Genomic DNA, 25572 nt, shown 5'->3' with positions numbered 1-25572 from the left:
TTATCTGTCCACATCTATGTCCTCATATATTTTTCACGCGTTAATGCATGTGAAGAGGTATATCTTCACTGTTATAAGGGTAGTTTAGTTCGAAAAAATTGTTTGACCTGCAATAAGTCAATGATCAATCAATAAAGGATAAATATTGCTTTCGATTCATTTTTTTTTGTTAATATCAGCAAATTCAATAAATGGTGACTAGTAGAGAGACTTATTTGTTAGACGGAAGCATTAGATGTAATTTTTAAAATCACATGGGGTCTAAGTGTAACTGCACCAAACTTCGAGGAAAAGGAGTGTAATTATCCTAAAAAAGAAATTAAGAAAATGAAGAAATTGATACAAGTTACATAATAGTTGCTCCGCGTCCAACGGATGTAAGAGAAAACAACCGAGAAGATCAAACATGATACTGGGAATTAAGAGCTTCTTCTTCTGAAATTGCAGAAAATACTTAATTACTTCATAGGCTGTGATAATCACCAGCACTTAATTTGAGAAAAGAAGTGTTAGGTGGTCAATTGACAAAAGGGCCAAAGCTGATGAGACAAAATAAGAAAAAGATAGAGCAGCGGCCTGCCTGCCTGCATACCTGTTGTAATCTTCTTGATTTGGATGTCTTTCTCTTTCTTTCTTTATATTACAGTAAAATATTTAATATCTTGATCTAAAGTTTCTTGATTTGGACTTCTAACCAATGAGAGAGAGATCACATTTCGATCCTTACAATGCAAAAAAACCGTTATTACTTTTGTTGATTAAAAGGGCTCCAAAGAAAGCTCCTCCACAACATCATCAGATCGATCAAGTTTCCTCGATCGGACTCCCTTTCCCCCCTCTGCCTCTGCAACATGGTTAGTATTATCTCCCTCACTCATGATCAGTTTTAGTTCTTGACATGCACTCGGGTATGATACCCGTCAAGTTTTTGGCTTTCCTCGTAGAGAATCACATGCTGTCCAGAAAAGACTGTGTTGGTGGCAGTTTATGCAGAGACGCCGCGGAAGAGCTTGCCCTTATTCCAGGACGCATTGCAAAGAAACAGAATATTAGAGACAAGAAGGTGACTCACCATATCAAAATCACTTTTATATGTTTTAAATGATAAAAACCTTTTATGTGTTCTCTATAATTTTAATAGCGAAAAGATATTTTCATAAATATTGTCATGATTAGAAATACTTGGGAAAATTATAATTTTAGACGTTTAATTTAGGGGGTGACAATTTTAATCGTGAACGACTTTATAGGAAAATTATAGTTTTTTTCAAAATTACACCTCAGATTTGTCAAAATAAATTTCTACATAACTAAAATTATCATCCTTCTACTTATAGGATTAAAATTACAATTTTCCTACAACAGTTAGTAACAGAAAAATTATATATAAAATTATCATTATAGGTCATTAATGAGATATGTATAATCATAATGTGAGACGACAAATATAATTATATTATATTTTTGTTATCACCCACGTAGCAGTGATTAAATTATAATAAAAATTCTATATATAATTCTTGTCATTAATAATTATATTATAATAAAATGAAAAATTATTATTATTTAATATCTCGATCACTAATATTATCTTTTTGTTATAGCGACAAACAAAACTGTCGTCACCACTGTTATCATCATTTCCACTCCGACGACATTGCCAAAAGAGACGGCGGAGGGAAAGGGTACAATAGGAGAGCTCAGCTTCTTGAGTACGCAAGAGATCTTCGAGCATCTGCACGTCGACCGCCGGCCTCTTCATCATCACTACCCTCACACTCAACCTCTCAGACCAAACGAGTCCCAGCAGTTCAGGTGAACTTAAGAAGTTGTACCTTATAAACATTATTACTTCCCTTTTGTTGAATGAATGTAGAAGGGGAAAAAAATGGGCCTGGGACGGATCCAATCCAAATAATTGAGTTAGGTCACAGAGACTCATAGGTTTTGAGTTGGGTTGGGCGTTAGGTAGTAATTAGTTATTCGGGTCCTTTTTGGACTTGGGTCTGGATAAGGTCTTACTCTATTTATTGACAGACCTAATTTGATTTGGGATAAGCTAATAGTAACTCAGCGGTATGCAAATATAGAATTTTATTCAATTTTTTAATTAATATCAACAAAAATTTCATAAATTTTGACTAACGGATAGATCTATTTATTGGAGGAAAACAAACGTCGTCAGGGGCATTTATGTAATTTTTTCAAATCACATAGAATGCATGTGCAATTACACCAAACCTTAGAAGAAAATAACATAACTATCCCTTCACAAAAAAGTCGTTGATTACCTCGTGTTTCAGGAATTCTATTAGGGTGTTGCTGTCGCTATAATAAAAAAGACTTTTAGCTACTACGTATATATCGTAGCCAAAGTCCAAAATTCGTAGTGAAAACCTTTTCACTACGAATTCGCTGCGAATTTTGGTGGTAGAGAATACAAGCATAACAAATGCTTTGTTAGGGACAAAATTCGTAACAAAAGGGTATTTGTTACAAAAAATTCACTTGTTATTTTAAATATTATTATTTTTTATTTATAATTTTAATTTATATTAATAATTGAAAGTATTCTCCAATTATCAATACATCTAAAATTTAAATTACCTAGAACAAATATTACATAAAAAACCAAATGAATATCATAAGATAAGTTGGGCATATACAACTAATATTTGTACCAAGACTGAATAATGAATAAATAGTCAACCAATACAACAGTAGCACATATTACATGATTCTGTAACTGACTCCATGCTCTAAATATTACATAATTTCTTAGTCACTAACCAATCAAAAAAGTCAAAGTCGCAAACTAAAACCCATGGTAGACCAAAAGTAGTTTCTGTTACGGATCTCCATGACCTGCAATATAACACCATCAGATACAGAGAAGGTAACTTTTGCCCAAATGAAGGACTTTGAATGTACTAATTCAGATGGGCTTCCTATTTCTATAGATGCTGACTCATGGATAAAAGATTCACATGTGATGTCTTTTACATCGATCTTAGGGTTTTCATATGCAAGATTTAACCGTAATATCTGAAATGTAGCTATGTTTCGGCAGATGATTAGTGCGGATACGCCTTCAAAACGTGCAAATTCTCAAGCTTGTTTGGGAAAATGGGAGCGCCTAATTCCAAACTTCATTTTATTAAAGATAGGCCTCAACAGCAGCAAGCACAAGGGAAACAAGAAGCACAAGAACAACAGCAGTGTATCTACAACCACAAACAACATGAAAGCTGTAGCAAAAAGCATCCTGCAGGTAAAGTTGTAGAGTTTAAATTTAGGGAGGTAAATTGCTTCATTTTGAAAAATACAGAGTGGTAAATTGCTGCATTTTTAAAAGTACAGAAATATAAATTGCTATTTTTTTTTTCCATAAAAAAATAATTTACTCATTTGCAATATCACAATGAGTTTACTTGTATTTTTTTCGTTTAAACTTGAATGACAAGTTCTCAAAGTCTGAAGCAGAGCTTCTAACTTGAAAACGGGCTGGTTGTGTATCTATTTTAATTAGCAGGGGCAGAAAAAGGGAAGCTGCTTCTCAAAACTGTTCATAAATGTGGGTAGGAAGAGATTCGATTTACATAAATGAAGGTGATCAAGTTGTCTCTCGTCGCAAGCACCATCAGCAACCGTTCTATTTATTTATTGTATGAGGGCGGAGTGCATATATGCACATTTTTATAAGGAAAAATGCAGTGAGAAATGAGTAAAACAATTCCTCTAAAAAAAAATAAATTATTTCATGTATATTGAGAAATGAAGCAAATTATCTCTCAATCTAAATTATTAGTAGGTGGTGATTTGCTTCATTTTTTGAAAATACAGTGAAGTAATTTGCTCATTTTTTTTTCACCTATTCTTATTGGAAGGTTCTTCAATATGTTCTGCTTCAGCAATGACAATTTTGTTGAGTTTGTTAAATGTGAAATATTATATAAATTATCTTGCCAGAAAATTGTGTTTGGCGAAATTAAATAAAAATAATAAAAATTTAAATTATGCAGACGACAAAAAGTGTGCTTAAATGGCTAGTATCAAGATCGGCCTAATGAACTGCTAACAAAAACAGCAATAGGAACTCTGACCACATGGTTTTTACTGCCTCTCAACACCACCTCCCCAAATGTGTAAGCATTTGTTCTCTGAGTTGCTTCCAGGAGAAGTGTAATGAATCTTGATGCATTCACACTGATCTTAAACGCCGCCGGCATTACCCTAACCCTCACGCCGAGAGGCTCTCTCACCATTACTGTGTACTTCTCATCGGCATCGGCTACATTAGTTACTCTTCTAATCACCTTCCTCGACCCAACCAAGTTTGAAACCGTCACACTTGCTGTGTTCAAATCCGAACACCATTCGTTTCTCTTGGCCGGGCATCCGACTCCCACGGCCCGTCTTATGGACATGTCGTCGACGCCTGGAACTGCGCACAGGAACTGTAAGTAGTTCTCGAAATAGGCGTCGAAGACGAGGCCTGGATCGATGGCCCGAGAAGGGTTGACGGAACCTGCCCCGAAATCGAATGGGGTGGCGGGAGATAACCTGTTCTTGTGTTGGGCTAGAATGGGGGCGCCCGAATGGTCGATCACGTCGGCCGTCGTCATCATTGCTGAAGTGATTGCTGCTGGACTCCAGTGCCGGTGTTTTTGCTTTATCAGAGCAGCAATGCCGGCAATGTGTGGAGTGGCCATGCTTGTTCCCGACAGTAATGCAAAACTTTGTCCTGAATCCAGTTGCAAGTGTCTGGTTTGTCAAAATCTTTAGAAATAATCAATCATCCCTACAAATTAAAACATGCATGGATTGAATGAACAGGAATTTCGTGTGCTTTCTTGATTGTTATTTATAGGGTGTTTGGCTAAGCTTACAAATTTTTCAAAATATGCTATCATATGTTTGAGAATTTACCCGAAAATTTAATGAATTTCCAAATGAAGGTTGGAGCTTATAAAATCCAATTTAACTTAGTTGTGAAGAAACTTTTAAGTTCATCTCGCTTAATTTATTGCAATTTTCATCCTCAAATTATATTTGTTTTGTATTTTAGTCTTGCGAATTTTTAATTTTCGTAACCTTAAGACACATCCAGTTGGAGAATTTAAAATGGGCTGGTGGTCTTCTACCAATATGTACAGGGCACATGAGACTTTCTAGCCAATTTTAAAATTGTTGACGAAATGTGTTCTAAATTCACAAAAGTTAAAAATATGTAGGTCTGTTTTACAACCCTAATAATATAAATGACTTAAATACAAAACATAGATAACTCTAGGGCAAAATTTACAAGTAAACCAAAAAAAAAAAAAAAAAAAAAGAAAACATACAGAGTTCCTAATTTGTTCATTGGATTTTTAATAAATTTGTTCAAATTTTATCATATTACATACAAAATTGACACTACTAAACATCTTATTACAAGAATTTTTATTATTTATTTTATCCAAACACTTCATAAATATATTTTTAAACAAAGTCGGCTATCTAGTATGCTCTAAGATATGCTTAGCCAAACACCCTCTAATTAGTACTTTAAGGATCTGATATGTGGCCTTTGCTTTCCTTCCTTTTCCTATGATATCCTTAAGATGATCATATATATCTAAATTAATCAAAGAATTTGAACACATTACCATCAACTTTTCAGGAAACGAAGAGCATTAATTAACTCATGCATATATGTTCACCTTTGATGTATACATCTCCTTCACTATTGGGACTCCAGGCAGCCCATATTGAGGAGCCTGGGGCCATGATATTAGGCTTTAGCACATCTGCAGCTTCTAATATTGCATTGTTCACGTCGGGACCTCTCGACGAATATGATGCCACAACTGGTGCCCGTCCAGCATAAGTCGCCCTCCTGCCGTCTTGAATCCTTGCTCTTGCTCTAAAGAATAGGGCTTCTCCACTTCGGCTCCTGATCGTATTAGAATTATAGTATTCCCACAAAGCCTGCGCGGCAAGATCATGAGCATGGTTAACTTGCAAGTTTAACTAATGCAATATCAGCTTATTCATCACATACGTACCGATGAAGATTCCATATTGTTTAGAATGATTCCAGGGACTTGTAAGGTCACTGTGGCGCCCTTAATCTGCTCAGAACCAACGTCGGGATCCATGGTCAGGATGAAACCGGCAGCACCAATCTTTTGTGCAGTCGCTGCAACGTTTGATATACTTGCGGCCTCAGATTCAAAGTCGAAGGTATACGTGCAGATGATTAGCTTTCCACGTGCATTAGCACGTATGAAGGGATCTGCATTCTGGCAGGTTTCCATGAGGCCTGTGGTGAAGTTCTTTCGACAAACATCGGCTGCAGCTGCAATTGGGAAATACACTCCTCCAAAAGTTGGAGCTGCGAGAGACATAATTCACAAATTTGTTTTCTCACCAACTGTTTAAATGAGACTAAATGAAGCACTCTTGTGATGCGATCCAACTTACGTGCAAGACCGGTTCCTAGCAAGCGTTGCCCGTTCCCCAGAGCGAGAGAGTTATTGTACTTCCTATCGGTTATAGAGGCTGCAACGCTGGTGATCCAGGGACTAAACGAAAGGATGGAACTAGACGACGGTCCACCGTTTCCTACAGCTTGAACAACCAGCACCCCAGCTTTTGTTGCAAAGAGAAGTTCCAGTTCTAGAATATTGAGGAATGCACAAGGCCCTGAAGGCACTTTTCCTGGCCCTATTGAAAGACTTAGTACATCGACACCGTCTTCTACTGCCTTAAGAAAATTGAACAGTTAACCATATGAGCAAAGAAGATAACATTTGGCTAGTAAACACCACCAAGCCAAAAACTTATTGGAAAAAAAGAAGGGCAACGTGAACCCCTGATGTAGGAGACGGCGGCTGTGTTGCGCCTTTCTTTGTTTATGAAGGTTTTGTGCCTATAAGTTGTATGTTTCATGGACAAAATAATGCAATTAACTCACCTGATCTACTGCAGCCACGACGTCAGACATGTAACCTCCGAAAGAATAAAGCGCTTTATACGCAGCAATCCTGCATAAGCACCAAATATTCTAACTGACCGACGAGATCACTACCGATGACCATGTAAGAATGCAGAATTTATTACCTAGCTCCTGGTGCCATGCCACTGGCATAGCCATAGTTGAAGTTGTTGGCTATGACTGGAATATGGTGGTTTCCTGCTGCTGTTGAGGCTGTATGACTGTTAAATTCAATGCATCAACACCCCTCAATTACACTTTTCTCTTAAATTGACAATTCATGTGTTCAAAATTTCAAAGGCTGTACTTCATATTAGCTTGTGGATAGTCTAAATATAAAATATTTGACACTGAAATTTTATAGCATCATAATAGGGTTTTGCATTTTGTATTCCTGTCAAAATAGCACAAAACTTTCCTGAACCAAAAAGAAACAAGAAAAAAGCAAAAGAAAAAAACAGTGCAAACTAAACTTTTAAAAAAGAAACTCATAATTGGCCTTTCATGATTTCTAAATTCAATGGAATTTTTTACGCTTGTTAGTGTTTCCAAAGGGGACTTGTTGCATTTTACACTACAAAAAAATGGCTCCTTAGTAATGGAAAAAAAAATAGCGTCCAGCTAATTAGTAAATAAAATTCTCATTACTAATTTATATTATTTAACTCAAAAAATTTACTTGCTAATGGATTTAACAACGAATTGTTTAAAATATATTAAATAGTGTAGATTAGCAACAAAAGTTTCACTTGCTAATTAGCTATTTTAGCATCAATTTTTTTTATAGCTATTTTCTTGTAGTATTACGGGTGATGCGCCTATATGTTTATTATGAGCCACTTGCCTTCCATGACCATCAGCGTCGAACGGTGAAGCATAGTCGCGCGTAGTATTAAACTCCCCTGCAGCAACTGCTGCTCTTGCAAAGTACTGTGCACCAACTATCTTGCCGTTGCATGCCGATGCTGAAAATTGCTCCCCCATAGCACATGTTCCCTTGAACTTGCTACCTTGTGTAAATACAGGACGCCCTGTTGATGTTTGAGTCGCAAAGCTGGGATGGAAAGGGTTGATTCCTGTGTCTACTAGGCCTATCACAATGCCCTCGCCGGCAGCCGTAGATCCGCCTAAGGCTGGCCAAGCACCACTACTAATCCCTAAGAAGTCAGGTGTGTGTGTTGTGTGTTTCTCCATTTTTACATCTTCTTGGACAGACCTAACTCTCCCTGCACGTCGAAGCACATCAATCACCTAGACAAATGTCCGCACGTATAGTTGTCAGTAATTGGGACCACAATTTTCAACTTGAAGTTATTTAAGATTAGGGAGTGTTTGTAAAAGCTTACACTATGTTCGGTTTTGATTCAAAGATGGGCCAAAATATAGAGTATGTTTGGTTAATTTTGTAAGTTTTGAATATATTTTTGATTATCTTAAAATAGTTTTAATTACTTTTTTTAAAAAATATAATTAATTAAAAAATAATATTTATTTTAAATCACTTACAACTAAATAAATTATATATATTTATATATATATATATAAATATATATAAAATAGACGTGATTTGACAATGAACAGTACTTTTTGTCTCCCTACTACCCAACATCAAACATATCATACTTATTTTATATTATCTCAAAAAACAAATCCAAACATCCACACTATCTCTAATTTATTTTTATTTATCTTTGTTTTTCTCTCTCTATCTCCACAAAATACCCCAAAACAAGTTAAAAAAAAAACCAAACATTATGTTAAGCTTTTTGAGAAGACATTTTTTGTGAAAAAAAATTGGAAATTTTAGCAGAATAAAAAATGGGTAGTCTTAGGTGACAAAAAGTCAAAAGCAACGAGAAGCTAAATTGAGTAGTGTTTAGGAAAAAAACACTTCTAAAACAAGTTCAATTGATTAAACAGCATTCTGTTTCCATGAGTTGAAAAGGTATTATATTTGTTTAATATTTGTATTTGTCTTTTGATTATAATAATTATTTTTTCTAAAAAAATAAATTTTATTTAAATTAGTAAATTGAGTAAATTATCCTCATATGATATTATAAATACAATTCACCTCCATGTGATATTATAAATGAATAAATTATCCTCATATAAAAAAATAAATTCTATTTTCATCATAGAATGATTATTCGATCTTTTTCTTCTTTGTATCATATCATAATTCAATCAAAATTTATCGAGTTACTCGAATCTGGAACTTCAATGAAATCGAAACAATTTGCTCATTAGTAATATATATCTAAAAGGGGTTGCATGCATTTTTTTCCTTAATATTTGTCGCAGATCCATTAATATGCATACCTCCTCACCATTGGCATAAATTGCAAAGCCATTCAGCAAGTGAGTATAGCTATACAACTTAACGTAGGAGCCTTCTTCCAGTACCGATTTTAGGAAAACGTCGTGCTCTTGTGTCATTCTCTCTTTGTACATTGCAATATCCTCACCACCCCTACACGATTGGACATAAAACGGGGAAAACGATCAGACAAAGAACCAGGGAAGCTGCCATTAAGGTTGTAAAAACATCAAGATTGGTAGGGTTTTTATATAAACCTTAGTGACGACATCATGACAAGGGGCTCATCCTCCATCAGAACCATGAAGACCTTGGCTTCTTGATTGGCTGAGGATGTCCGTGGGATGCTGATGAACCAAACAAGGAGAGTGATGGTGAAAATGGACATTGCCATGGACATTATAGGATGCAGAGGAAACAACAGTACTGATACGAATTCGAAATGAACTTTGTTAATATAATGAGTGCCAAGTCCTTAAGTGAGCACAAGATTTGTGTTCCAAAACTACTGTAATTCATGCAGTTGGGGTGTTGCTTTTAGGCAAACAATAGCCATTGAAGCAAGTCATGAAAGCATGCATGCTTTGGCATGACACTGCGTGGGAAGAGTCTTGCTATGTACTGCACTAAATTAGTGAAGAGGTGATTTGATTTTGAGAATTTTACTTGTTAAAAAGTTGACTTGAAATTTGCTTCTTAGGGAGTTGCTCGAGCACAAATTAAAGTTTTTACAAGTTTCCACTAGAAGAATGGAGCATGAGGGAAAATTGTACTTTTAGTGTATTGAGTATATGGGGTGGTAATTTGGATCCGATGATATCAATTTTGGTAATTCGATTCTTTAATTTTTAAAAAAAATGATAATTTGAGTAGAATTTTGGTAGAAAACTTTCAAATTAATGTTACATGCACAATACAAGCACAATACAAGCACTTTTTGAACCAATTTATGAATATTCAACTAGAATTATCCTCGTATTGTCATTTTTTCTAATTGAAGGACCAAATTATAAAAATTGGTTTCAATAGGATCATAATTACCAACCCCTATACTTATAAAACTAAAATCGCATTTGTTTTCAAATTTTATGGGATAAATACTAATTAAAAGTTCAAAGAAATTGACTAATAATTGAATTTCAAATTAAAGTTCATATCAAAATTGGATTTTGTAAATATCTAAAATGGATAAATTCCGAATGAAGAACGGAATTATTTCGTTACTTGATTGGCTAATTGGACCACGACATGTGCAAATATATATATATATATATATGATTTACTAAAAAAGGAAAAATAATACTTTTTTCGTCCTTTAATTTTACCCCCTCTTAGTTTTAGTTTTATAAGCATGTCTTTTGTTTATTTAGTCTTGTAAGTTACAAAAATGACGAAAAATAGTTCCCAGTCATTGAAATTTTAATTTTTTACCAGAAAGATGACATAGCAGCTGAGTTGGACAATTTTGGGGGGGATTTTAATCTTACGTGGCTTTGGATATGAGTTGGAAGACATTTTGACATGTTTTAAGAGGATAAAAACTAATAAGTTTTAAATTATATTATATGTATAATTATATTATATAAAAATTATATAAATTATTTTTTAAGAAAAATAACTACTCCACCTCGCTATGGAACAATCTATGAGAACTAATTAGGATTGCATCACCATCTGAGATGACTCAAGATTTGAGAGAGGATGAGCCTAAACATGCCCTTAGAGTGTAGGGCTTTAGACCTATCGCGTCAAATTCAAGCACCGATTGAATGAGGCCATCACCAGACTTTGATAAAACGGCAACAATTGGGTCACAGAAAGTGCAAACTCTTGATGATTCAAGTCAATCCAACACCTCTAAGTTAATACTAACGAGTTAATATCTTCTTCTTTTTCTGCTTGGCAGGTATACCAGCAAATGTGACAAAAATTATTTTCCCACAAATGATGAACCCAAGCAAGACCATCATCGAAACATCCAAAAAGTACAATAGAGTTTGGATGTTAGAGGGGTCCAAACGCGAAAATGTCCGATAATGGTATGATTTCGGAGCCTTGGTTTCAGTTCATACTATGTCACCAAGTTTTTCGAAAATTTCAAAGCTTCTAGAATGGATTAGTGGGGCAGTAGACGACTCTTAGCAAAAAAAAAAAAAAAAAAAAAAAACCCACTTGAAAAGAGGAGATATTCTAGAATTAAAATTCATATCAACAGCTCCAAAAACAACAGTGAATGGATCTCATCCAGCCTTCCATTGCATCAAGCTGCAGAGATTAGATACGATAGCTTTCAACAAAATTAAAGTTGCCTCAAGAAAAACTCTCCTGGTATCAGCTATTAGTGAAGATGATATCTCTACCATAAGAGTTTGGAGATTATGGGTCTGCCTCACTGAGATGGACAAGGTCAAGTATCCATTCAAAATTTTCTCAAATAAAGTGAACTGAATCGTTTCTGTTAAACTCCATGATAGGAAAGAGTATTGAGTTCGCAAAAAACTTATTTGAAAAGAAGAGAGTGTTAAATTTGGAAAAATAAGCTACTAGCAATTGAAGCAATAAGGATGAAGACATGCAACATTCTGCATGTCGGGCAATGGCATAACCATGTATGCCTTTGTTGTTAGAAACAAGAAACACCCCTGTTTGAGACAAATTCGGATCACCCAAAAGAAACCGAACCAAATCAGGACAAAGGTAAAATAAAGAATTTTTACAGAACGAGGTAAGAATTGGAGAATGTAAAAGTTCAAGAATGAGACTGTCGGCAGAAAACAACAAAAGCCAACAGTCAGCAAAGCATGAAACCAGCTAGCAATCACATAGCCGACAAGCCATCATGACTACCAACTGGAAAAGACAACGTGATGATGAACATAATGAAGTCATCTAAAAAAGAGTTTGAAGTCCGCGGACGGTTATAAATAAGGAAACAACGAAGTAGAGGGGGATTATCAGAAAACTCTTTCAACTCTTCAAAGCATAATATTTCAAGTATAGTTGAGTCTTTGTATTTTTTTCAAATTTGTTAGTTTATGGGGGTTTCCCTAACAAATTAAGTCCTCTATCATATGAGAGACTAAATAGTTGTCTCCTCCAATGGAGGATATAATATCTATATAATATTCATATATTTCTTCAAATAAAGAAAATATTTCTATTCCACTTGTTTATCCCAAAGTATTATTAAGTCTCTATTTTGAAGCACCTTCTACACCCTAAGGTAGGAAACGAAGTAGGGTTGTGTTGTTTTGTTGCTGAAGGAGCTAAAAGTCTGTGAACCATTAGCTACGGTTGTGTGGTTAGAAGAAGTACGTAAAACTAAGGAGTTGGAATATCCAAGAGCAAGGCGGTCAAACCATGGTATGAATTATGGGGACTTAATTTTATTTGGGAAGCATGATAGGCCAAATTAGGGCATGTGTATGGACTATATTGAGTTTCTTTATAGAAGGGCAAAATGGTCACTAATTTGGCTGAAGGACCAAAACCTAGCAGATTTGAAAGATACATGACCAAATTGGGAAGGCACAAAATTAGAGGACCAAATCAGAAAAACCCTAAGGATACGGGACTAAAATTTTCTTTAAAGCCGTATTTGAAATTTTGTAAATTGGGCGAAGGATCAGTATGCCTATAAAATCATAAATTCAAAATGACAAATGAGGTATGTTCCACTTATATATGAAGGGTTTGGGGAGAGATACTATAATGTGACAGCTCATGGTGTGGCACCAGTGACAAAGTACTGTGATGATTTGCCCACACCGGTTCCTGCAAACTCCTATGAACCTAACCCAACAACGTACTAGAGTGATTACCAGCAGATGAAATTGATACCAAAGAATGATTTATGATGCTAGCCCATAATTTTTCTAGTCCCATGTCGAGCTTGAGCACCAGGCTGCTAACTCCTTTTCCACAAATGCTTGTGAGGCTAGCCTTAGTTCGTACTACAGTGGGGGAGTCTACGACTATGATATATCCAAAATTGGATCGATTTTCTAATGCAGTGCAGACGACCGATCAACAATGTCAATGGTTGTGGTGAATCCCAATTGTCGGCAGTTGCCCAACTAGTGAACATCAAGATTGAGTACAACCTGCTGCACAAATGCTACGATGAGGTGTCCCAATGGGCTAGTGACCTATTATCCCATGATCACACCTTTCCACCCGATTACTACGACACGGAAAGATGATAAGGGACTTGGGTTTACTAGTGACAACATTAATATGGACTGTGAATGACCTCCTCGCTTATAGGATAGTATCTGGATGGAGTACTGCTTGTATTATAGGGTGTCCTATTTATATAGATGACATAGGAGCGTTCTATTTGCAGCATGGAAAAAAGGCATGCTACTTTAAATGTCATAGGTAGTTTCTCCCTTATGAACATTCTTACCAGAAAAACAAAAAATCTTCAGTCAAAATTTGTAGGAGATGAGAATTGGAAGGATGAGATTGATAGGAGAAGAAATCCATTGTCATGTGGAACAATATAGTACTACGATTGAAGATCCATTGAGACACCTACTAAGGTACAATGTCGAGTATAAGTGGACGAAGAAATACATCTTCTAGAATCTTTCATAATTGGGGGATGCACTGGATACAACACAACCTTATTGCCATGCATATGAGAATTAAGTGTTTGACAACATTTTCAACACCATTATGGACATCAAGAGAAAAATAAAGGATAATCTGAATGCATGAAAGAATTTGAATAACATATGTAATTTCCTAGAGGTTGAGGTGGGTGAACACAGACTGAACGCCATGTCGAAAGTCGCATATACCCTGACCAAGGACCAGAAGACGAGGATATATGATTGGGTGAGATATTTAAGGTTTTCTTGATGGATATGCTCTAGCTTTGCCAGATGCATTGACACGATCAAGTTAAGGCTGGTCTACAAGTCCTTAGCTTGATTAAATCATGGATATGTCTTTTAAGACCACACACATGAAAGCATACCATCTTCAAGATTACAATTATGAACCTTGCTCGATTAATTTGGTAGATCATTACCAAATCCACAGTGTCTTTGTTGATGCTCCAACAAATAACATAGAGAAAACTATGTATTGAGAGAGTATTTAGGGACAACTTGTGTGTAGTGAGCAATTCACTTTCACATTGCATTTAGGGGTAAATTGTGTATTGTGATCAATTCACTTTCATTTGTGTTCTTTGATCACAATAATGTCATTTATTTATAAGTCTACTCAACTCTATTTCAAGATGAGTTCTTATCCCAATATGAATTATGGAGACTATAAACTCTATCTATATAGGGTCAATCTTAGAGGAGTCCTATTATATTTGGGATACTATAAACTGTATTGTATATGATTTCACTACAATAAAGATGGGATTTGGGGGGGGGGGTTAGGAATGGTGTTTTTTTACTTCGAAACGATCAGCAGAACACATAACTTATTTGGAGCAGACTTTGGAAAGGATTTGGAATGATTGAAAATCCATCCTTACAGTCGGCATTATAAAAATTTAGGATGGTAACTGTACCAATCGTAGTAAGTTGTTCCTAATGTTGTTTTAATCCCAAAAAAAAATTAATTTAAGAATTGGAACGGTTAGTGACGATTTTTTTGGAATTGATAATTTAGTTTTGTCGCTGAAATTTTAGAACGGGATTTGTAATACTCTTGCTTTAATTTCGGAAGCATTTTTTTTTAATTGGGATTAAATTTGGAACTGTTATTTGCAACGGGTTAGTGAATTAGGAACACGTTTGTAGAACTATTTTAGTAATAACATTAAGAACAATTTATGTAATTTGGAACATATATTTGATACTGATTAGGAATTGTATTTGGAACGATTATCCATTAATTTGGAATGGTTCATCCAGTTAAGGAACACTTATTTGAGACAACCTTTATAACAGTTTTTGGATCGGGTCCTGATAAAATTTGTAATATTTTCTTTAGTATTACTAAAATGGTTCCTAATTTTTTAATTTTATAATTTTTTATAATTTATTAATATATTTAATAAATTTGAATAGATAAATAAATTTATACATTTTAATGATTTCATATATAATTATAATTTTATCTATATATTTAATTAATTGAATAAATATAAAATAATGAAATTTAATAAATATTATGAAAAATAAATAATTAAAAAATATATTATATTAATATGAAAGAGTATTTAGTTACAAAAATGAAAAAGAAATGTAAAACCTAATCTAAACGCTCCTCGTTAGCGTCTTGGTTCTCGGCAGGGGGATTTGTCGGAGGTGGTGTTCACCTCATCATATCCATCATGTTGGCCATCATTGTCTCGAGCCTGCTGATGCGGTCCTCCATGCCCGGGTTTAGCGGTAGAGGTGGCAGTGGTAGTGTGAATGTGCAGCTGGAAACGTGGGCCTCAGAACCAAGGCCGAATACTCAGTCCTTATTCTTGCCCTCGACTACAGTCAGCCACATCTATTGCTCCGTCATTGCCACCGAAGCCTCGGGCTCGACGGGGGCACTGAGGTCGTCGGCTGTGGGCTGGGGCTGATAATCTTCCAGCATTTTTTGGAACGTCTCCTGTAAAACAAACAAAATTATCAGTAATTTTATTGAATGAAGTATTAATTATTAAAAAAATAATATTAATAATATTTTATTAAATGAAGAATTTAGCTACCGTCACCTCCGTCGCCCTCAGCCCGCTCTAACCCCCATCCTCTTTCTTTTTGTAGCAGCACTCGAATAATTCCATTTGTTTCGCAATTGTCCGAGCTCTATCTCCTATAAAAGGGGATCCAATGCATTTTAAAATTTACTTGGCTCTATAAAACGGAAAAAATACTATCGACTTGTGATTTAGCCTGTGTTTGAATGTGTTTGGTCGCTTCTCAAAAAAATAATTTTTGCCACATCTTTTATCAATTTTTTGCAAAATCAATATATGTTTGAAATTGATTTAATAGTTGAATAAATATGAAATTTTAGATGAAAGTAGAATTTGGTATTATTTTATATTATTATATTTAAAAATTAATAATTTAAAGTTGGTGAAATTAAATTAATATTGTAATTGAGTTCATGAAAATTGTATTCTTTTGAATAGGTTTGGAGTAAGTGTGAGCTCTTTATAGTGTGGGGAAAGGGTTCATATGCAATGGCCACTGTAAAATGATCCTCTAATTGGTCTTGACAACTAAGTAGAAAATGCAGAAGGGCTTCACTCTCATTCAGACGGTGGCCACTGCAGGTGTCTTCTCCGCTGTCTCCTTCTGGTGATTCATTTTTTTCCCGCTCTTCACATTTTCCCCAATCTGTCATGAATTTGTTTCTGTACCATCTTTATGTTTTATATTAATATTTGATCTGCTTTTTTATGCCAGGTATGGATTCATGTTTGGCAGAGAGTCGGCGCGCAAGGAGCTTAATGATTTGATTGAAAACCTCCGCCGCTCCAGTTCTGATGCCACTTCCACTGCGCCACCGCCTCCGGAGCAGTCCTAAGATGGGTATTGATTTCTACTTACTCGTTTGAGAAATGGAGTACAGTTTTTAGTGCAAACAATAGTGCATTTGTAGTTCTGTGTAGCTTTTGAGTGTGGATATCAGTCCTGGTGAGCCTGAATGCTACATTGTTACAGGGTTTTGCTTATGAGAACTCACATCTCAGTATTACTTTTGGATTTGAATAAACATTTCGCATGAGGTTTGGCTTCCCGTGCTAGGACTTTGTTTTATTTGACGGTAATTTGGGCGACAAGCATAATAAGCAGTGATTAATGTAATTGGAAGCGGGTACACTGGAGGTTTTGCTAAGCACAAATTTGGGAATCAATTCTTCCAAAATCAATTTTATAAGAATTCTTCTTTTAGAATAAATTCCACAGAGAATAAAGTGATGTATGTATGAGTTCAAGTTGTAGAAGTTGCATGCTTTTCTGTTGTCATGGAGAATGTTGCAAATACAAACCATTTATGCAAGGCTATACTCGATAGTATGGGCCTTGTGCATAAAATAAATTCAGTTGGACATGATTTAATCTTCGTGGTAACTTATCACCTATGCTCGTCATGCTAGTGCACAGTAATTTTATATTTAAAAGATGCAGTTAGGAAGCCATGTCAACATTAATTGCATGGAAGATTAAAATTAGTCTTGTAAGCCTCTTAACACCTCATTCACGGTTTTAATTCTTCTGCTGCCTTTAATGGCTATTTTATTACCAGGAGTCAGTTCAGACGAGCTGCTTGGATATTTCTAGAGAAGGCAATAGATGGTTCTAAAATTTTAGGTGACAGATTCTGAGGCATGCATCCTAAGTGCCTCGATATGTTAAATCGGTTTCTAGGTGTGAAATTCTCCTCTTTCTTTCATAGAGATTTGACAAATTATAGAATCTCTGCATGTAGCACATGTATGGATGCGGCTGAAAGTAGTTCGATTGGAAGAAAGCATCAGCAGTCATACAGCCATGAGCATCAGACTCAAAAGTTATGAATTGATTACCTGAACTACTCCATCACATCTATGCACTTATGGCCCAAAATATTCATATTCATATGGATATTCTTATATAGTTTTTCTAGGAACAATACTGATATAGATGATTTGATCATGTAATCAATGCTAGATGAAATGAAATAGAATAATTTATAGAATCACTAATTTATGCTAACTATAAAATGGTATGCTTGCATCCAATTCATGGATATTGCACCTCTTTTTGAATCTCTCTCATTCCCACTATTATTTTATTGATCTTGATTGGGAAAATGCTTCTTCAGTAGTACATTGACAGCCAGTCTAATTGGCTCTTCATGCACTATTCTAAATAAAAGCAATCTATTTCTTCTATATGTCGTCTTTATAAACAAGGGAAGGACATACGTTGCTATTAAAATCCAATTCACCCTCAATTCCACTATTTTAGGGGAAATTAAGTATAATACATGAGTTAGGATTTGCCTTGTTCATTGTCTCACTCCAATACATCTTTCCTTGCCGCTGAACAAAAATAGAGGCATGTAGCCCTTTGTTGAACCAGACTCCTAACCTTTCCTTCCAAACGAAACAATCCCTGAGTACCATCTTTGCATAAAGCATCCATAACCTAAACATAAAAAAACATGATTTTTAATTTACTCTTTCATGTATAAACCATAGAATGTTTTCCTTGTTGCATGAATATTCCTAGTTTTTTTATTTGTTTGTCTGTTTCAGGTTGCTGTTTGATATCTATCTTTGTGATAGTCACCTTAAGTCGTATTTTCTGGTTCTTCAGTATAAATGACTTCATTTTGTTTGTTTCTCTTTTATGTTGTAAAATTTGCCCTATTTCATTATCTCGTATCTGGGAAAGCTCTGCAACAGCATATCTTGCAGTTTCTGTCTATAGTCTTGTTCTGTACGTTGCAGTAGTTTAGCACATGTTTATAGGTAATCTCTGAGGCTTGAACTCTGCTTTCTGATGAAGTTTCTATAATTAGTTGGTTGTCATAGTTATCATCAGGCAACCAAAGTTTAGACAATTGATTTGTACTAGGTGACCATAAGTTACTTGGCTATATAATTCATAGGATTTATATTGTTAAAAAGAACTATAACTCAGATGTTCTTATATTCATGTTCAGAGTTAGTCATGTGAAGGAAGTTAATCAGTAACCAGGATTTGGTTGAAATTTGAAACCCAACTGTACTGATTCATGGTGTCATCTAGTCTTGTTTTTGGGCTTGAATGAGATGAGTCATATTGGGCTTGGATGAGATGAGTCATATTGGGCTTGGATGAGATGAGTCATATAGGTAATATTAGAGACATAGACAAATGCTGTTGTACTAGGAGATAATGAATAAGGACATCAAGATTTAGTTTATTACATGCCAAAGATAAATAATGACGATATCAAATTGATTAACATAGGATGAACGTGTTGAAATTTGTCTTGATGGTAAAATATATAATTTCTAGTGGTGTTGGTTCAGGAGCATGAATTTCTAACATGACATGGCATATGAAACCATCGAACTATACTTGGTGCCCTGGCACTCCAAACATTGGTAGGTAGCAAGAATATTTTGAAAATCTGCTAAAGCACTTCCAGAACATTCATCAATTAGATTTCCAAATCAACAATGATATTAAGCTTCAGCATTCAATTACATAAGTGCTACATGTGATGAAAACAGAGAAGCTGCTAATTAGACTATATGCTGAGACTTAAAAAATGTAACTGCTTAAGGCCCCTATGCTTCTAACAGTTTCCTATATAATCATGTTTTGAACGGAGCAATAAAGAAACTAAAGATGTCAAACAGTTTCAGATCCCAAGACCTAAAACCTGCATTGAGAATTTCCTCAGCTTGTAAAATGTTTTCAAAACTATATTCTTGTTTCTTTATGAGTTTGCACAGGTTTGTCTTATTCTATTTGGAGATTTTACTACTAAATGTTGACTAAATAATTCAGATAAACTGTTATATATCATTTGCAGGTGTCAAGGACAGGCCACATCAAGTGAACTAGGAGAAGTAGGGCTGGTTGATTTGTTGTTGGATATAAGTTAGATTCTGCTGCTGAAGGTACTCAAGACTTGGTCCAAAGCTTCAGCTGTAATGATCAAGCATGCATTTCATATTTTGCTGATGTACTGTTGGCTACAATTATCAAATGCATGTTGTTTAACTACAGTGAAGTGGAGAAAAATGTGGGTGGTGGAAACATTAACATGTTGTGTCTTTCTGGAGATCAGTGGATACACCCAAATATCTGAGGACTGCAGTACAGGCCTTCTTATGACCTTTGCCGCATAATGTGTTATAGCATTTTCTCTCTCTATTTTTCTTGTTTGTGTGAGGATACATTTCTTGGGAGGAGGGATTTAATTGAAATTTCACTTTCTGGTGGAGTTAAATTATATTGAGATTGTAATATTTTCATTTAGAAGAACGTTACTAGGCCATTTTAAAATTTTCATAGGTACTAGTTTTCCTCAAATTTGTCCCTTGATGTGATAATAGGCTGCAACACAGTCGAACTGGATTATATAAGTCTAGTCTCATTTTAAGAAAATCATGGGTCTCACTTAAAGTTTACTTGATGTATGTGTTGCGGACACCTCTGGACCCGCTTGTAGATGCCACCACTCCAATTTTTATCATTCAATCTACATAATAAAATTTGCGGAAGAGGAAAGGAAAAGGAAATGTGGAACATAACATGACTTATTGAATGCTGGTAACAGTATTATGAAGGAAAATTATTTCTGCCTGTTGCTATTCTGGAAGGAACCATTAGTTCAGAGTCGATCAACTGCTGGTGTCACAAGTGAATTCAGAGCATGGTAAAAGCTATGTTCTGATTAACAATAGATATGCGTAAATCAAATCCCTGAAAGATCTATTAACCCTATCATACTTTTACACAAGCGCACTGGACTCATTATACAAGATAGATGAATACCCAAAACCAATATATATTGCTTCTTTTGTGCCCCATTGAATCCAAGATTTTTCTCCTTTTATTTCTTGGCTAAGTTTCTTGGTTTTTGGTTATTGCCAAAGCAGTTCATTTGAAGATAAATATACGATTATAAACATATCCATATATATGTATAGGCATCACTTTTACCTGGAATAACATTAAATACAATCCTCAGGATTAGGAGATGTTTCTTTGTGTCTTTGGCCAAGATAAGTTATCTCTCTATTTTTGGTTTTTGGTTATTGGTATTTGGTTATTGCCAAAGCAGTTCATTTGAAGATAAATATACGGTTATAAACATATCCATATATATGTATAGGCATCACTTTTACCTGGAATAACATTAAATACAATCCTCAGGATTAGGAGATGTTTCTTTGTGTCTTTGGCCAAGATAAGTTGTCTCTCTATTTTTGCCAATGGTTCTAGCATAGATCTTGTCATTGTAAAATACAGAATCCTGTCACCTGGTATGAGCTTTGTTATCCCCTTATATTAATAGCTAATGCTTGACCAATTTGCTTCTGGTTGTGAGTTTTTTTCTGATACTGCCTTAGTATACAGTTTTATATGTGTATTCGTCCTCTTAGAAGACATATGAATGCAATACCAAAGATCACGACTATATGTATAATATTAAATCAATTTCATTTTTGACAGTCTGTAGACGTCAAGTTTACAGCGTTCATTATATTTTAACAAATAGGAGAAAAAATAATATAAAAGTTTTGTACAGGAACTCCACTAATTCCTTCGAACAAGATATGAATTAATATCTATTTAACTGACTTTTTTGGATACCTCAGGTAGTTCCCTCAAGCTCTAACTCCTTTAGCAGATTTATGAATTATCTGTATCCAGTCTCCTGTCAGGAAAGTTACGTTGTCAGCCTTTGGCTAGAGCAAGGTGACTCAGTAAATCTGTTGCAATATATACTTCTGAGTGTCTTTAACTTCTTCCTCTCCTTCATTTTTTTTTTCCGATAAAGCTCTCCTTCATATTTTTCTGACTGACTACATTCGACCACTTAACTTTGCACTGGTTTACATGTACAATTAGACAAGGGCAGCTTCACATGTCTTCCTCACATTATTTTGTTTGATAAATCCGACATACAGGTCTGTCCCAATCCTGTCGCTGTCTGGAAGTCTTGTGTTTTGACCACCTTCAGACATACTTCTTACAAATTCAACAAAATTTCTCCAGTTATCTGCTTCAAACAACCTCTTATTCATTCTTAAATAAGTAAATGCATTCAGTCCATTTCCTGATCCCGACCTACTTGTTGCCAAAACTTGCGAGAATGCTCCTCCATCATACCTCTCTAGTGCATTTTCTCCAGCAAGTTCTGCTCCAGCAGTTTTAGTTGCCAACTTAACTTGCCGAACTAGACCTTCTGGTGAGCAGTTAGCTTCACCTGGTTGTTCTCCATCCCTCATCTCCATACATGTAAAATTGAATACAACACCATGTTTACTGAACATTCTTGCTATTGCTAGGTAACCATCTCGATGCCTAGTATTATAGTACCCTGCTGTTAGTTCTGCTGCATGGGATCTTGTTTTGTAATGCCAATGAATTCCTGCCACTTTTCCAGATAGTTTGGCTCCAGTTCCTTGAAATATTCTTTCTGCTGTTGTGAGAATTTTTTCTCCATGATCAATTAGCTTTTCAGAATACCATTTTAAAAAGAACTGTCCATATTCACCATTCCATGTACCATCCCTCCCAAAAAATCCAGTGTTTTCTGGGAACTGGTTGTATTGACCGGCATCGTGGGGACCTCCTCGTCCCCAGTCATCCTTTCCAATTGCCTTTGCTGCTGCTTCCAGTGAAGCTCTCATATACTGTGTGTCAGTTGGAACATGCAGTGAGCAGAGACATAGCAAGACGAATCCATTTCATGCATTTAGCTTTTGTGGGAATTACCTTGTCGTAGCACTGGAATTCCCCTATTCCAGGAAATCTCCAGGTGCCGTTGCTTTCTGGATAGGATGGATATCTTAGTTCTCCGCAAGGTCCCATCCCCACTTGGATCTCCTGCATTAAACAAGAAAAATTAGGATCTAAAAGGTGAAAGCTATTCTCTATTCAATTTGCAGCCAGATGATGAAGTGGGTACATTGAGGCCCTCAACAAGCAATATTTAAAGCATGGTCATAAACTAGGATGGTCAACAATTTGGATTCATTAGATTTTAGCTTAATGTATCAAGGGATATTTGTAAGCGAGTATTCATTAGTCTGTTAACCAGGTTTCTTCTTATTTCTTCCTCCAAGCAAAAGCTATACAGTTCAATAATGAAGAGGTCTCACATGTTAGATGTCTAAAATGTAAGCTTAGTCCATTTTTAGATCTTTTCTGATGCATTCTGCAATTTCTTGTCCTATATCACATTTCACAGCTAGCTAAAAGATCATCAATTCAATTTCGTTGAACTTGAACTTTCAGTTTCATTTACAGATGTCTGTGCATTTCTTCCACCAAAATTTTCTTCTTTTGGATGTATAGAATCTTTATGCCCTTCAATAATTTGCTGCTTCAGCTATGAGAAACAATTGGATCTCATGATGAAGAAAGAAATAGAAGGTAAACAAAAATTTCCTCCTTTCTTTCTTGTTTTCTTAATATCTCTTCTCTTATTGTTGTTAGCTCTCTTTTGCATATGTTACCATAAGAACTAATAAACATTTGTTTGTAATTTCTGCAAACAATAGAATATAACGTACAAAGGTCACGTTTAATAAAAGATAAGGGCTTATGTGCCTTACCACTACAACATCCCCCAGGTAGTCTTTGAATCTCTCTCTAAAACTCCTCATATAGTCAGAATAAACCTGGATTGGCGTTCTACCTCTAAGAACAGGTAGTGAGTCGCAACCCAATGATATGTACTCAGGGTTGCGCCGACCTGACCTATCTGTATAGACAAGGTCAGGATTTTTGCTAATCTCTTCAAGCACCCATGGTGGTAGGGGAATACTGCAAAATAGAAGGCCAGATATTTGTATTATCTGCAACTTAATTACAAAACTGGGTGAACGGGAAACTGATTTTTTAATTGTAAAAGTGGTATCTGTTGCAGCCTTTTTCAATAATACAATATGACATGACTAAAAGCGAGAACAACTGAAAAATATTGACCAAATTGAAAAGTTGAAAGTTGGAAACATCTGAAACCAGTCTAGTAGATCTTATACTTGCACTTGGAGGAACTCTAAAATGTTTTAACTGGTAATCTAGTTGGAGGAATTAGCATCTGGTGCGTAATCTTAATTTGTTCAATTTGTAATTTACTGTAAAGCTTGCAGTCAAAGATCTCGGAAGAAGACTAGATGTTTGATTTTATGCATGACAAGTAAAAGTTCTAGATCCAGTTTCTTGTCCAGATCAACTAATGGCCATTGCTTGGTATATGCACTGGTAAGGTGATCCGAAGCAGTTTTTGGGGTACTGTTAAAGAGGAAAAGAAGTAATTTGCAATAATATCCAAAATACCTGCAAGAGTCTCCAACATTTCCTCCACATTGATGAAAAGACATGACAACTTGAAGCTTCAAGCCGAGCTTTTCAACCATCTTTATGAGCTCAGCATAGCCTTCCCAGTTGTATTTCAAAGGTCCATCTTTCTCTACTAGTCCCCACCATGCGTCAACCATAACTCCTTCAACTCCAGCACTCTTTAAGGCCACCAAGCTAGCCAACATGGCTCGTGGTTTGTTCAAACTCCCCCCTATAGATATTGTGTCAAGTGGTAGCATCACAAACACAGGTACCCTCAAATTATTATGGCTCTGAGGGCCTGCCAATCCATGAAGTTTCTCTCTCCGCTCGTTTTTCCTCCCTTCTGCAAGTAAGGAGGCTCTTTCTGGCCATGCAGTTTGAGCTTCTTGTGTGGAATTCTTTGAACGCAGCTGGCATGATGGTTTGATTTGGGCGAAGCCAACTATGCTAGAGAAATCATCAGGCGTTTTAAAACTTCTATTATCTTTTAGATTGATAAATGAAGTTGAAGAACGAAGTGTTAAAGCCATTTTTTCCTTGAGAAACAAAAGGATGTAGGAAAGGATGAGGTTGGCTGGTGTTTATTTATGGAGATAACATACTCTTTGGGTTCATTAAGAAGACAATTTTGGTGGGCTCTGGTTTGGAATGGAAAAAGTGCAAAAGATCAAACAAGTTGCTTTACCTTTTCAAAGTCTTTCTTTAAACGCGCGTACACTTTTTCCACCTTAAACTGCAAAAATCGTAGAGAAAAGGAATCTTCTATGAATTTCAATATTTTCAAATTTTAACTATTAAATGAGGATTCCAAGTGTTTTTTAGGTTGCGGTGAAAGCATTTAATGGTATCAGTTGTTACATAAATGGTCCTGCTGCATTATGCCCTCCTGGGAACTAGTATTGCAAGTTTAAAGGGTGTCAATAGTTTAAAATAAGTGCTCATCGGTTTTTTGTTGAAAATAGGTTGAAATTTTGGTTTACAGCTTATGATTTTGACTACTTAAATTAAGTTCATGCCAACAACTAAGTTTCTGTCCACCAATTTTTACAGCTTATTGTCAAATTGTACATATTAAACTTTTTTCCCAGATACTCCAGTTCCAGCTTTTTTCTATTTTTCAGTTATGTTTTCAAACACTTTCATCTTTCATCAGAACCAAATTTACAACTTTGTGTACAACTTCCCACCACAAAAGTTGAAGCTATTACAAACACCCTCTTAGTAGTTCTATTTGAGATAACTGTTTTTTGCTTATGTAACTGAACAGATCCTTGATGTGGTAACAATTGTTG

At 35.4% G+C, this 25572-nt stretch overlaps 4 protein-coding genes across 5 annotated transcripts; 2 read left to right on the top strand and 2 right to left on the bottom strand.

The window, feature by feature from the left end:
• The first annotated feature begins 28 nt into the window (after positions 1-28).
• LOC105155983 (uncharacterized) lies at positions 29-3960 on the top strand. The gene is made up of 5 exons (XM_011071983.3): positions 29-854; positions 945-1063; positions 1605-1815; positions 3071-3271; positions 3533-3960. The coding sequence occupies exons 1-5, from the start codon at positions 852-854 to the stop codon at positions 3605-3607; spliced, it is 609 nt and encodes a 202-aa protein (XP_011070285.1). The 5' UTR covers positions 29-851; the 3' UTR covers positions 3608-3960.
• A 28-nt stretch (positions 3961-3988) lies between these two features.
• Positions 3989-9702, bottom strand: LOC105155982 (subtilisin-like protease SBT2.5). The gene is made up of 9 exons (XM_011071982.3): positions 9560-9702; positions 9305-9455; positions 7827-8233; positions 7108-7203; positions 6962-7031; positions 6469-6751; positions 6051-6379; positions 5706-5973; positions 3989-4744 (listed from the first exon to the last, which is right to left on the bottom strand). Exons 1-9 carry the CDS (start codon positions 9700-9702, stop codon positions 4053-4055), a joined length of 2439 nt encoding a protein of 812 aa, XP_011070284.2. The 3' UTR covers positions 3989-4052.
• Positions 9703-16407: 6705 nt separating this feature from the next.
• Positions 16408-20242, top strand: LOC110011233 (Putative membrane lipoprotein). 2 transcript variants are annotated; one of them, XM_020699256.2, is made up of 3 exons: positions 16408-16570; positions 16679-16804; positions 17523-19772. In XM_020699256.2, the coding sequence occupies exons 1-2, from the start codon at positions 16503-16505 to the stop codon at positions 16797-16799; spliced, it is 189 nt and encodes a 62-aa protein (XP_020554915.1). In that variant the 5' UTR covers positions 16408-16502; the 3' UTR covers positions 16800-16804; positions 17523-19772. The 2 variants fall into 2 exon arrangements, with proteins under 2 accessions (XP_020554915.1, XP_088732475.1); XM_088876349.1 differs by lacking the exon at positions 17523-19772 and adding an exon at positions 19788-20242 and having other exon boundaries at positions 16413-16570.
• A 1161-nt stretch (positions 20243-21403) lies between these two features.
• Positions 21404-24883, bottom strand: CT-BMY (chloroplast beta-amylase). The gene is made up of 4 exons (XM_011071980.3): positions 24275-24883; positions 23548-23758; positions 22706-22816; positions 21404-22623 (listed from the first exon to the last, which is right to left on the bottom strand). The coding sequence occupies exons 1-4, from the start codon at positions 24808-24810 to the stop codon at positions 21832-21834; spliced, it is 1650 nt and encodes a 549-aa protein (XP_011070282.2). The 5' UTR covers positions 24811-24883; the 3' UTR covers positions 21404-21831.
• Positions 24884-25572: the final 689 nt, after the last annotated feature.

Source organism: Sesamum indicum, linkage group LG2 (genome assembly GCF_026168435.1).
Source record: "Sesamum indicum cultivar Baizhima isolate 11 linkage group LG2, ASM2616843v1, whole genome shotgun sequence".
Lineage (NCBI taxonomy): Eukaryota > Viridiplantae > Streptophyta > Magnoliopsida > Lamiales > Pedaliaceae > Sesamum > Sesamum indicum.
The sequence above is the reverse complement of the archived record's forward strand: the minus strand, read 5'-3'. Positions and strand labels throughout refer to the sequence as shown.